At 35.5% G+C, this 12,808-nt stretch overlaps 2 protein-coding genes across 2 annotated transcripts; both read left to right on the forward strand.

The window, feature by feature from the left end:
• Window positions 1-4,211: 4,211 nt before the first annotated feature.
• Window positions 4,212-7,504, forward strand: LOC107814322 (uncharacterized). Its single transcript, XM_016639720.2, has 2 exons — window positions 4,212-4,671; window positions 6,466-7,504. Exons 1-2 carry the CDS (start codon window positions 4,355-4,357, stop codon window positions 7,289-7,291), a joined length of 1,143 nt encoding a protein of 380 aa, XP_016495206.1. The 5' UTR covers window positions 4,212-4,354; the 3' UTR covers window positions 7,292-7,504.
• Window positions 7,505-9,331: 1,827 nt separating this feature from the next.
• Window positions 9,332-11,719, forward strand: LOC107814321 (uncharacterized). The gene is made up of 2 exons (XM_016639719.2): window positions 9,332-9,471; window positions 9,653-11,719. Exon 2 carries the CDS (start codon window positions 9,715-9,717, stop codon window positions 11,461-11,463), a length of 1,749 nt encoding a protein of 582 aa, XP_016495205.1. The 5' UTR covers window positions 9,332-9,471; window positions 9,653-9,714; the 3' UTR covers window positions 11,464-11,719.
• Window positions 11,720-12,808: the final 1,089 nt, after the last annotated feature.

The following is a 12,808-nucleotide window of genomic DNA, read 5'->3' on the forward strand; positions in this document are numbered from 1 at the left end:
TCTCTTGTTGTTGTGTTGAAATTTTGAGAATATTGGTGGTCATGCTTGCAATTCACAGCAAGAATTCTCTAATCTTGAAATTTCTCATCTCGTTCCATTTCTTGGGACTCTGGGGATGCACTAGATATTGCAGTGCTAAATTTTCCAGAAGGGATTGGAGAAAAATCTGATGTGCTTCCTCTTTGCTGTGTTTTTTTTTTTTTGTGTTGGTTTTATTTTTAGTTAAAGCCTTAAAGGTTTGATTATCATGTGAGCTGCAATAAGTTATTGAAAATGATGAAAGATTGGATTTGTAGAAGAGATGCCAGATTAAATGACATCCACAAAGCATGAGCTTGTCCTAATTCTGGTCAGGGAAAAATTGAACTGTTTCATGTCTGTTTGGTTGGGAAACAAGTTATTCCATGATTAATTATCCCGGGATTAGTTATCCACGCTTCCATAGGGACAAAAAAAATATTACAATTCGAGGATTAGTTATACCATGATTTTATCCTATCCAAATATGGGATAAACTCATCTTAAATTTAATCTCAGGATTAATTATCCTTTATCTCATGTACCAAGAGTCCTTCGGGTGCAAAGTATTTGCAATGTAAGTTGCCATACTTGGACATCTAGGACTAATGTTAAGAATATCAGTACACTCCAAATTGCAGGACTCGTTTTAAGAATAGTACATTCATAATTACATTCAGCTACATTTTGTAGGAAAATCTCAAAATACAAACATATCTTCCAAACTAGTTGTATCCATCTGACATAAGAAATTCAAAAGTATAAGCACCAATCTATTAACTAAACTAGTGTTTGCACCAAATCAAAAACCAAATTACGTTATTTACTATGGTTAATTTTTGACTAGCGCGCCAACACACACACACCCAAAAAAAAGAAAAAGAAAAATAAGTGCAAATTTCTGTAAAGTCAAAAGTTTTTTTTTTCCCTCTCGTGGGAGAGAAGGGGTTTTATCAAGTTAAAAAACTGGTTATGAATTCTTTGAGATTGACCAAATTAATATATAAACTGGGTGTGATTGGTAGGTAACCAAACCATTTACCAATATATGTAGTTGTGCAAAGTCATAGATTTGTACCAAATATCACAATTCCCTTTATTCTAATGGATCCTGCAACTTCCAATGAAACTTTAGGCTAGAAAGGAAAGCCTTAATTAATTGTCGGGTATTATCACTTTTAGCCCGCGTAAGAAAGTATTTATATTCGGTTGCCGAAAAAGTATATAAATTTTTTATAATTTTGTATATAACATACATAATGTAATATACAAAAATATATATTTTTTCGACTATTATTTTAACAACGGCTATACAATATTATTTTCCTTTAATTATCTAGCAAAGGTTAAAGGAGATTTGAATTATGGAAAATTTTCATAAAGCACTATCTTTTAGTGATAATTAGCTATTTATAGATACCATTTGCTATATTACGGATTGTAGATACGTTTTCTGTTTTTATAAAATGTATTAGATGTATTTAAGCTACTGTATTCATGAATACAATAGCAAAAATAGGCGTGAATCAGGGAAGTCCATCTAATCAGTTGTTGTATTCGAGTGTATTCGACTGCAGTCATGGCGTGAAACATGGGATTACAGCTGGACAGATTATTGTATTCGGCTGTATTCACGGCGTGAAACATGGGATTACACTATTTTTAAACGGAAAGTGAATCATTTAACATAATAGACTCCTAATATAACTCAACAAACTCAATTATAATACACAAATTTTGTATTTCCTTGTATAAAAAAGATTCTCAACCGAAAAATACCCCAAAAACATAGCAATCTTCAGAGAAATTATATAATACATCTGAATACATAAATTATATTAATTAAAAAAAATATATGAATACATTCATGGCATATAGCGAAACAGTGAATACAATGAAATACATAGAGTACAGCGGGATACATTGAAATGCAACGAAAAAAAAGACAGTGAATACAATGAAATACATGGAATACAACGAGATACATTGAATTACAATGAAAAAAAGACAATGAATCCAATGAAATACATGAAAATACTACGTGATACGTTAAAAATACGTTGAAATATATTAACAGAAAATCAAGTTGCTCAACCCCAAATTCCGTCGTTTTTGTTCAAGAACAAACCCTAATTTTCGGCGAGTCCGCCGTCGAACATAAACCCTGAATCTCACTGTTCCACGCATCCTGTACAGTAAAAAAACTGATAGTTTCGCTTGCCTCGAAAGTGGTGAATAACAATCCAATTGTCGTGGTCAGCCCTTAGCTTCCCCGCAACCATGTTTGGATTCACCAAATTATTGCCATAATAAAACTCCGATTCTTTAAGCTTCCTGCGGCAACAGACGCCTAAATTATTCTAGGCATGGGTCTTCCTAAAGTGGTCGATGTTGCCCGCAATTATGCCATCATGGTCAGAATTCAGAGGTGATGTTGTATTTTGTAGAATCAGAGAAGTCTTCGATATAGGTATACCAGGCAATTTTTCAGGGAATGGGGAAAGAGAATGACATGTATCAAAGTAGAGAGAGAAAGAAAATAGCGTAACTGAATAGCGTATTTAGTGGCTTAAGGGTAGGAGGTAATCAAAATTAGATATTTTGCTATAAACATTAAAAGGTATCTATAGAATATAATTTTTTTAAATGGTATTTATTTAAAATAAATAAAATATTGACCTTTGCTATAGGAGGTAAAAATTCTAAGAAAAAAGGGAAATTTTCGTTCCTATACAATATCTAATTTTATCATCACACTTCCAAACTCCAAAGGGATTAATCTTTAGTATGGTCATTGAACTTTATTCGCTATAATCGCAATGAATTCTACAGCTTTAATTAATTTAATATAGTTATGTGGCTGAAATTATTCTTCGAAAATTTGACTCATAAAAGTGACGGTTAAGACTGAAATATTAATATAAGGAGTATACAATAAAATCCAACCACATACTTGTTAGGACTTTGGTTTGCAGACTACTTTTCTTGGCATTTTAAGTACCCTCCATAGTAATTTCAACCTAATCAAGTAATTGAAAAAGACATTTTCTCGTTCTATTGACTCAATCAAGAATACATCACAAAGGAAGTAAATTAAAAATAATTTATTTCCTAATAATGATCGACACATTAATGTGTTCCATTTGGCCTCCTTGTTTGTATACTTGGAGCAACTTTCCTTTAATTTCTTTCGTCCAAATGTTCCAAATGTATTAACTTCATTTTACACGTCTCCCTATCAGTCAATCAATAATTCATACTAATCAATCACACCACACGCCCCTAAATTAGACTCTTTTAAAAAAATAAATTATAATAGTTGATTGATGTTTTTGAATTTGCTAGGTGGAAATTAGGATAGTTATTTAATTCAGAATAGGGCCACTACAAGGAGATAAACGTGAGCTATATCACACAAAAATCTGGGAATAGTACGGAATTTCATGACCCTATAACGCCAAAAAATGAGGAACGATCATAGCGAAGTGATGATTATTGTTCCCTATGTCGTTTTGTTGAGCCGGCAAAATTATAGGCGATTCGGAGTCGGTCGTCCGAATTCATACAGATGGCGTGGGCGGCTTGAGTTTTCATCATTGAATTTAACATATAAGTATTCACTATTAATGTAGTGACATATTTGTAATATCAGTATATTTTAACGAGTTATAGAATAACATTAATCTTAATTTTTAGGTTATTAATTCCATACTTCCACTTATTATGTATAATTAACCTATAATTATATTTTAAATAATTATTTTTTATACCGCCAAAGTTAAACTCTTTATATACTTATTATTTTTTCATAGATGAATCATTTTCATGTCTAAGAAGATATTGTATATTAATATAAGCATTATTGAGCTAAATTTGACGACAATATCGTGGTTATTTGAAATTAGACTACGTGAATTACATGATCTCAATCTTTACAACCCCTATAAATAATGCATAGGACGCTAAGATTATCCTAAATCTAAAAACATTTTATTTATTTAAACTTGCCTGCTATCAAGTAAAATTTGGGTTAGATAGGGCGTTATTTCCTAAGTAAAAGGTAGTGTTATATATTTGTTTAAACTAAAGGGGGTGCATGTAAATTACCATAGAATACGCAAGACTCTATGCAAACTCCAAATGGGCAAAGTATGAAAATGACAATGCAGAGAACCTTTTTCCCCTGGAGTCACGGCACGTACAACCTCCAAAAGCAAAAGTACAACAGTTGAATCCTGAAAGATCTTCACCTGTAAGAAAATCAACAAAATCACATCATCTGTTTGTAAAATTCTGAACATACCCTTTAAACGAGAGCTCAAAAGGGTGTCTGAAAATGGTAAGAGAGGAGCCATTAATGGAAGAAAAATGCAATGAAGAGGAGATAAAAAGGAACAAAAAAAACAAGAATATAATAGAAGAAATTGCAGAGAGATTGAGGGGTGAAGTGGAAGAAAAGGAAAAGATTGAGGCAGCTAAGGAAATTAGGAAACTAGTGAGGAGGTCATCGTCTTCCGGCAAGACTCGTTCCCGGTTTGCTGCCGCCGGCGTTATTCCGCCATTGGTTGATATGCTTCAGCTTTCTTCTTCTTCTCTTCTAGCTCGTGAAGCTGCTTTATTAGCCCTCCTCAATCTTGCCTCCCGTAATGAACGGTTCGTATTGTTGAACTCTTCCTCTTTTACTTTTTTAACCTCTGTTGGGAAATAATTACATGTGTGTGGATATTTGTTATGTGAATTGAAGTTTGTTCAAGATTTTATGAGTTAGTTCGAGAACAGTAATTTCTTGTGATGATTTAGATAGGGAAGATTGTACTTTCCCCGGTAAAATTGAAAATTTTGGATGTTGAGTCTGGAAACATTTGTTACTGTAGAAATGAGAAGAAGCTAAAGGATGAAGGTGGTGGCTTTAGTGTAAAGACATACAAACCCCACCGCTTTGGTCTAATGGCAAGAGCGCAACCTTTGATGTGTGGGTTAGGCGCACATTATTGGTTCGAACTTTGTTGCAGACAAAAAGCCTTATATTTAAACGGAGAAGGGTAGAGGGGCGGACCCCCGCCCCTTATCCACTGAGTTTCGTATCATGCTCCATTGGCCTCGAGGATTCGTTTATTAAAAAAAGAAAGTAAAGTCATATAATCTCCACTTTGACAAACTAACATTGTAATTGTAGGAAGCATGATTAAACATTTGGTGTGATGTGTTGGAAATTTTATACAAGAAGCCGAACAAGTATAGTGACCAGCCATGGAGGTACCCGGTGCATGTACTGGTGGGAGGTAGCAGGTACTCGGTGGATTTAGTCGAGGCGCCCGCACCGGGTACCACTATTATTAAAAAAATAAATAGCAACCAGCCATAGAGGTCGCCAGTAGATATCAGCCCTAAAAAGAAAGAGCTACTCGAAACCATGAACGTTGCTATATTAATTGTCAGAGAACCACCGAGTTTTTTGCTGAAAATTTATGTTATGTATGACTATTTCTTTGTTATGAGTTATTGTTACCTAGATGTCATGATAACATCATCAATTTAGACTCCTTGCAAAATAGGGAAAAAGAGTTGGCGTAGACTGAGATGGAGGCGTGGAGTTCTTTTGTATATGAACTGGGCTGCCATGCCGACTATAATACTCATATGAAGAAAGATGATATGGGAAAGACTACGGACTTTTAAGCCAAAAAGGATGTTCCATTTCTCTCAAAATGAGATACACATACACCATTGGCTAATTGAGGTTTTATCTTTAGAAGCATTTTAGTGTTGCATCTTCTCATGTTTTAAAAGGTGTAATTGGAGTGTGGCCCAAATGAATCTTTGCTTTTGTCTCCAATTTCTGCTGGACGGCCACCAGCAGCGTAAAACCTATCTAATGATTGAATAGTCTTTTATCTTTCTTTTTCTGGGTGAAGCAGCAGAGAGGATTTTGGAGTAGGAGAGCATTTAAAGCTAAACTTGTGCTCATCAATGCCGTTTTTGCAGTCAAAAGAAAAAGTTTTCCATTTAATGTGCAATGACTACAATTTCATGGGATTCATAAACTGTGTTCTGGTTAAAATTTTGAAAGGTAGAATACGGTCAGGATCTTTTAGCTGCTTGCTACGGTAGTAAGCTTCTGCAACTTTTTGTATCTCACTGAAAACTGTCATCCTGTTTTTGTAGAATACATCTTCTTCCCCCCTTTTTGTGGTTTTATGGAAAGAATAAAAATGAATGTGTTTCATGATTCTAATGTCAACGACACCCTCCTTAGGTAAAGAATATGAAGAGAATGTCCAACTTCTCTCTGCCTCTCCTAACCTTTCTGTAGGTTTGTTTAACAGCTCCCTCGTTATCCTTGGATATATATCATCATTGTTCGTTGTGCTTTTCCCCTGTTTGTATTACTCACTTGATTCAAGGATAATCAACTTATCTCCTTATATTCCTTTCCAAATTTACCAGAAACAAAATTCGGATAGTTACATGTGGTGCCATCCCGCCTCTTGTGGAGCTCCTCAAGTTCCAAAATGGCAATTTGAAAGAGCTAGCAACTGCTGCTATTTTGACACTATCAGCTGCTGCAACCAACAAACTGACAATAGCTGCATCTGGAGTTGGACCTCTTCTTGTGCAGATCCTGAGTTCAGGAACTGTTCAAGGAAGAGTTGACGCCGTAACAGCCCTCCACAATCTCTCCACAACCAAAGAAGATCCCAAGTTGGTTCTTGATGCTAGAGCAGTTTTTCCGCTAATGAATCTCCTCAAAGATTGCAAGAAGTATTCCAAGTTTGCCGAGAAAACCACAGCCCTATTGGAAATCCTCTCTAATTCTGAGGAAGGAAGAGATGCAATCACAAATGCACATAATGGAATACTGACTCTAGTTGAGACTGTTGAAGATGGGTCACTCGTCAGCACAGAACATGCAGTTGGGGCTTTGCTGTCATTATGTCAAAGCAGCCGAGACAAATACAGGGAGCTGATCCTCAAAGAAGGCGCTATTCCAGGCCTTTTACGGCTAACTGCAGAGGGCACACCTCAAGCTCAGGAAAGAGCGAGAACACTTTTGGACTTGCTTCGGGACTCTCCTCCTGAAAACAAGTTCTCATCCTCCATGTTGGAGAGAATCGTATACGACTTTGCAGCACAAGTTAATGGAAATGATAAAGCCGCTGAAACAGCCAAGAGATTGTTACAAGACATGGTTCATAGAAGTATGGAGCTGAGCATGAGCCGTTTACAGTTAAGAGCTTCATCTTGTACCCCTTCAAAGGTGCAGTCTGTATGACGACAACAACAACAAACCCAGTGTAATACCACAGGTGGGGTCTGGGGAGGGTAGTGTGTACGCAGATCTTACCCCTACCTTGTGAAGGTAGAGAGACTGTTTCCAATAGACCCTCAACGGTGCAGTCTGTATGAATACTTAGATTGTTTCAAGCTTACCATAAACCTGTATAGAGATTAGGAAAAGCAGTTATGTAAATGGACTATAATTAGCTATTCTTCCTCTGCCTGTTTTTATGTGCAAAGATGTGGAGTTGCATAGACCATATGGCTAGCTAGTAGATAGTACATGCTGTTGGTGACACTCATTTTATTAACCTTAATGAGCATTGTACATCTCTAACTTAATCACTCATTTGTAAAGTTTGCACCTAGTTGTACGTTGCTGCTCTTCTTTTTTTTTTTTTATTTTGCCACCAATGTTTGCGTCAGGGTAGGCTGTCTACATGACACACCTTTGGGGTGCGATCTTTTCTCGGATCCTACATGAACGCGAATTGCTTCAAGCACCGAATTGTTTTTTTATTTTTTAATGGCATGAGAAAAAGTACTTTTCGATAAATAATTTTTAAAGATAAATAATTGTCTGAAAATATTTTAAAGACAAATAGGAATAAACAAAAATGAAAAGAAGCCAAGCAAAAGAATACATATATATAGTCGACATATGCAAAAGACACACTTCTGTGAGAAAGTACAAGAAGATTACACTAAAATGTTTCTTCCCTTCTCAAGAACAATTTATAACCAATCATCACGTGAAGAGCTTTGTGTACTTTGGTGCCGTCCTTTTTCGAACCATGCATGAATGCAGAATATTTTATGTATCGAGCTGTTTTTTTTCTTTTTTGCCCTTCACGTAAAGAGCATTGTCTTTTTTGCAACAGTATTAAAAAGGTGGAACAAATCCTCTTTTAATTTCTCTTAGTTCCTCATATCGCAACGAATATATAGGTTTGAAATTAAGTCACACCATCATCTTTGTTTCATTGTCACGTCAATTGCATTTAAACTTCACACATTGACTTATAAAAATAGTTAGTGGAATTGATCAATAAACATATTTTTGAAAACATAAAAGTATTCAATAAATTGGAGCATAAGTTGTCAAAATGAAATATGGTGCGTAAATTTGAAAGGTCACCGATGTATTTGACCTTAAAAGAAAGAAAGAACAGATGCAACCCCGTGAATAATGTAAAAGAGTATTTTGCTTATGATTTTAAATCTCGAAAATATTATAATAAAGTTTCTATTTATAATGATTATTTCAATTTTGTTGCTAAAGTTGCACGTGCCTACAAACCAATATAAAACTTGAACAAAAAAAAAACCAATATAATTAAAATTATTCGAGAAATACATAACTATTCGAACACAACAAATTTTGGAACACGCATTACACTAATTTGTGCCATGATTTAGGGCCCTCATTCTATTCGCTAATCACATCTCGACCATCCATGTTTTTGTCTGGAACAAATGGCAAAAATGGCCCCTTATGTTTGAGGTAGGTTCAAAGTAATACTTTAAATATTTTTTGAGCAATTTTGATCCTTTAAATTTATCAAAAATAAAAAATTTTGGTTTATTGAAAATAGATAAAAATAATAATAATAAAGATTGTAATTAAAAGAATTGTACCAGACACAAAATATACGAAAAAACATTAATTACACCATTAGATGTGAGTTTTCATTTAAATATATTAGTTTCCCATAATTCCCATTAAATCTAACATGTAAAGTTTGTTAAATATTTGAAAGCGACCAGAAATGCTCATTTTTGACAAAGTTTAAGGACCATAACTACTTGAAAGATATTTAAGTGACTACTTTAAACTTATCCTAAGTATAAGGGACCGTTTTATCATTTTCTCTTTTTGTCGGTGTACACAATTTTTATCCCCATTAAAATATTTATATTTATTTATTTAATGAAGCGGCCAAATTCCCGGGGCGCATTTTACATCATAATAACTTAATAACCCTATAATATCCCAACCGTCCACGTCATAAATGGACCAACACATTTTAAAAATCTAAGATCTTGACTCTAAAATTAAGAAAAATAAAGCAGCTTTACTCCATTGATTACTCTTCAGAAAGAGAGAATAAAACAGAAGTTCTGAAATCTATGTTGAGCTTCAAGTGATCAGTGACAATCTCCAAGCTGTATGAGGTAAACCAATGATAGTATTTTTTTTCTTCATAATTTTAGTTTTAACAGAGTCAATTCTTGCTTATACTTGCTCAGATCTATGAATTCTTGGTTTTACTTTGTCAAATTTCATGTTTTTCAGATACCCTTTAGTCATTTGTTTAACTGGTAGTTTAATATATTGCCCCATTGTGATTTACAGATTTCGTTCTTGTTGTGTTTGAGGCTTTAAGTGTTATAGTGAGCTTATAAAAGAGTGAAAAAATGATGGGTCGGTCGTCAAATTTGCTGTCAAGGAGTGGAAGTTTCAGGCCAGAAAATTTGGGGCAAAATGCAATGGCAATGATAGGGAACTTGTGTTTCACTATATTTGTAGTTGGGGTTTTGATTTTCACCATAATTGCTGCAACTTATGAGCCTGAAGACCCTTTATTCCACCCTTCAACAAAGATGACTAATTTCCTTACTTCCAAATCCAATGCTACATTTAAGGCTGATGATACTGTTGTGAGAACTGGTGAGGACTTTCTTGGTCCTAATCAGACCGTGTTTTCGACTTTTATAAACCTCACTGATGTTGATGTTCCGATGGCTATTGGCACTGAAAGTGTAACTGAGGATAACTTGGATTGTCGTGGCAAGACGGATGATCCCATTGATTGTACTGACCCGGATGTGTTTCATTTGTTGATGAGGGCTGCCATTGAGAAGTTTAAGGACATACATTTTTTCCGGTTTGGGAAGCCAGTTCGAGGGTCGAATGATAGTTCCTGCCACATGGCGTGGCGGTTTAGGCCTAAGGAAGGGAAGACTGCTTCCCTTTATAAGGATTACCGGTCTTTTGTGGTTTCTAGATCGGAGAACTGCACGCTTGATGTGGTCAGTATAGGTGATTATCATTCCGGTGGAAATGCTCGTAAGAGGAAGAGAAAGAACAAGGGAGGGTCGGACAGAACTACTGCTAAGCTAGATGAAGGTTTTGAGAAGGCACCTCAGAAGATAGAGGGACAAGATATCGCTTTGCCTGTAGTTGGGGAAGCTGTAAATGACTCACTTCCTGTGGTGGAGTCGGAGAGTTCATTCGGTAGTGGTAAGTATTTGATTTATTCTGGAGGTGGAGATAGGTGCAAGAGCATGAACCATTATCTTTGGAGTTTCATGTGTGCGTTGGGTGAGGCTCAATATTTGAACAGGACGTTGATAATGGACTTAACTATTTGTTTAAACAAGATTTACACTTCATCTGGTGTGGATGAGGAAGGAAAGGATTTCAGGTTTTACTTTGATTTTGAGCACTTAAAGGATTCAGCGTCCGTCCTTGATCAGGTTCAGTTTTGGTCAGATTGGAATAAATGGCATAAAAAGGATAGATTAGGTCTCCATCTTGTGGAGGATTTTAGGATTACGCCGATGAAGTTATCTGAAGTGAAGGATACTTTAATTATGAGGAAATTTGGTTCCGTAGAGCCAGATAATTACTGGTACAGGGTATGTGAGGGTGAAACAGAATCTATCGTTCAACGACCATGGCATCTGGTATGGAAATCAAGACGGTTGATGGACATTGTTTCAGCTGTTGCGTCGAGGTTGAATTGGGATTATGACTCAGTTCATGTTGTAAGGGGGGAGAAGGCAAGGAATCGTGAAATGTGGCCACATTTGGCAGAAGATACTTCTCCCGAGTCTTTACTATCTACCTTGCAGGACAAGATCGATGATGGAAGGAACCTGTATATCGCAACGGATGAACCAGATACATCCTTTTTTGACCCCTTAAAAGACAAGTACTCAACGCATTTCCTTGATGAATATAAAGATCTTTGGGATGAAAACAGCGAGTGGTATGCAGAGACAGCAAAACTTAATAACGGGAATCCAGTTGAATTTGATGGGTACATGAGGGTTTCAGTTGATACCGAAGTTTTCTTCAGAGGTAAAAAGCAGATTGAGACATTTAATGATCTCACCAAAGACTGCAAGGATGGAATTAATACGTGCACTTCGTCCAGCTAATTTCTGGCTAGCGTTTGAAGCTTTACTCCTGCAGTGTTTGGGTAAATCTATATCCCGTTTTGTTGTTTTAGGTAAATTTTGGTCTTAATTTGTAGAATGCATTCGTACGTATCTATTCTGAAAAGCAATAATAGATTATTTCTTTAGTTGGTACAACTTTTGTTAGTGTAGTTGCATTGTACTCAGTGTCTGCTTCAAGCTTGTATCCCTTCATTTGGTAAGTTAATAAGAATGTTATTCGTCTTCCTGACTTAAATTGCAGTTACTTTAATCCTCACATTGTTGTTTGATCTCATTTGTGCTTATGCTAATCAAATGCTTCTCTCAGCAATGCTGAACCATTGCAATCTTAGTGTGCATTCTAGCATTTTTTTTAATACCCCACAAGTAGAACTAAAATGCTCGACGTATGTGGAATACCTCGATGCATCCTTTATTCAATGCTGCAACTAGTTGACTTGTTGAAGATAGTTGATGGAATTCATGCTTTTCTAGTGTTATCGAAAATAGGTAGAATGACGACTCAATCGTTTATTCTCATTTGCTTAGGTATTAGAATGTATTATAAACTAGTAGCCATCTGTCTTTGGTTAGTTATCCTGTCTATTTCCTGCCATTTATGTTGCTTAAAGGTATGATCGGAGCAGGGGCGGATGTATATCTTAAATCATGAGACACGTGAACCTATGGTCTCTCCGTCAAATTAAATATTTTATGTACATATTATCTAGAATTGATGTAATATCATCTATTGGCATTCGTGCTCCAAAAAGATTGGACGGTGCACTTAGTTGAATGATGAGTTATTTACCGAGAGAAAGAGAGATCAATTCTCACTTAGTACTTTTTTAAAACTTAGTGGTGCACCCATGTTCAAGAAATTTTGGATCCGCCTCTAGATCGGAGGTCCAATCATACTAACGTGCTACGACTGTTTTGATGGTGTGTATATATAGTGAAGTTATAATGCTGAACATGGTTACCAAATAGGGGTTACTTTTCTTATTGGAATAAAGAAAATACTGGTTATCTTTGCAGATTTTAGCAATCTCCAACTGAATAGGTACAAACTTGTAATATATTTCATTCTTTATTTATTCAAGTTTGGACTTGGTTATTTCCATTTTATGTAAAATGTCTAGCTTCCCAAGTAGCTAAACTTGAACATTCTGAAATTCTTATGCCCAATAAAGATTTGAGTCCTTTTGAGACTGGCTAAAAATGATGAAGAATAGAAGGTTTGAACTAACTGCTACTACTACTATTTAATTTTCTTCTACATTTATATATGTGGATTTAGATAGCCGACTTCAACTTTGTAGTGCCAGCATTTCTTAAATTCGAT

The sequence above is a fragment of the Nicotiana tabacum genome, chromosome 10 (genome assembly GCF_000715075.1).
Source record: "Nicotiana tabacum cultivar K326 chromosome 10, ASM71507v2, whole genome shotgun sequence".
Taxonomy (NCBI): domain Eukaryota; kingdom Viridiplantae; phylum Streptophyta; class Magnoliopsida; order Solanales; family Solanaceae; genus Nicotiana; species Nicotiana tabacum.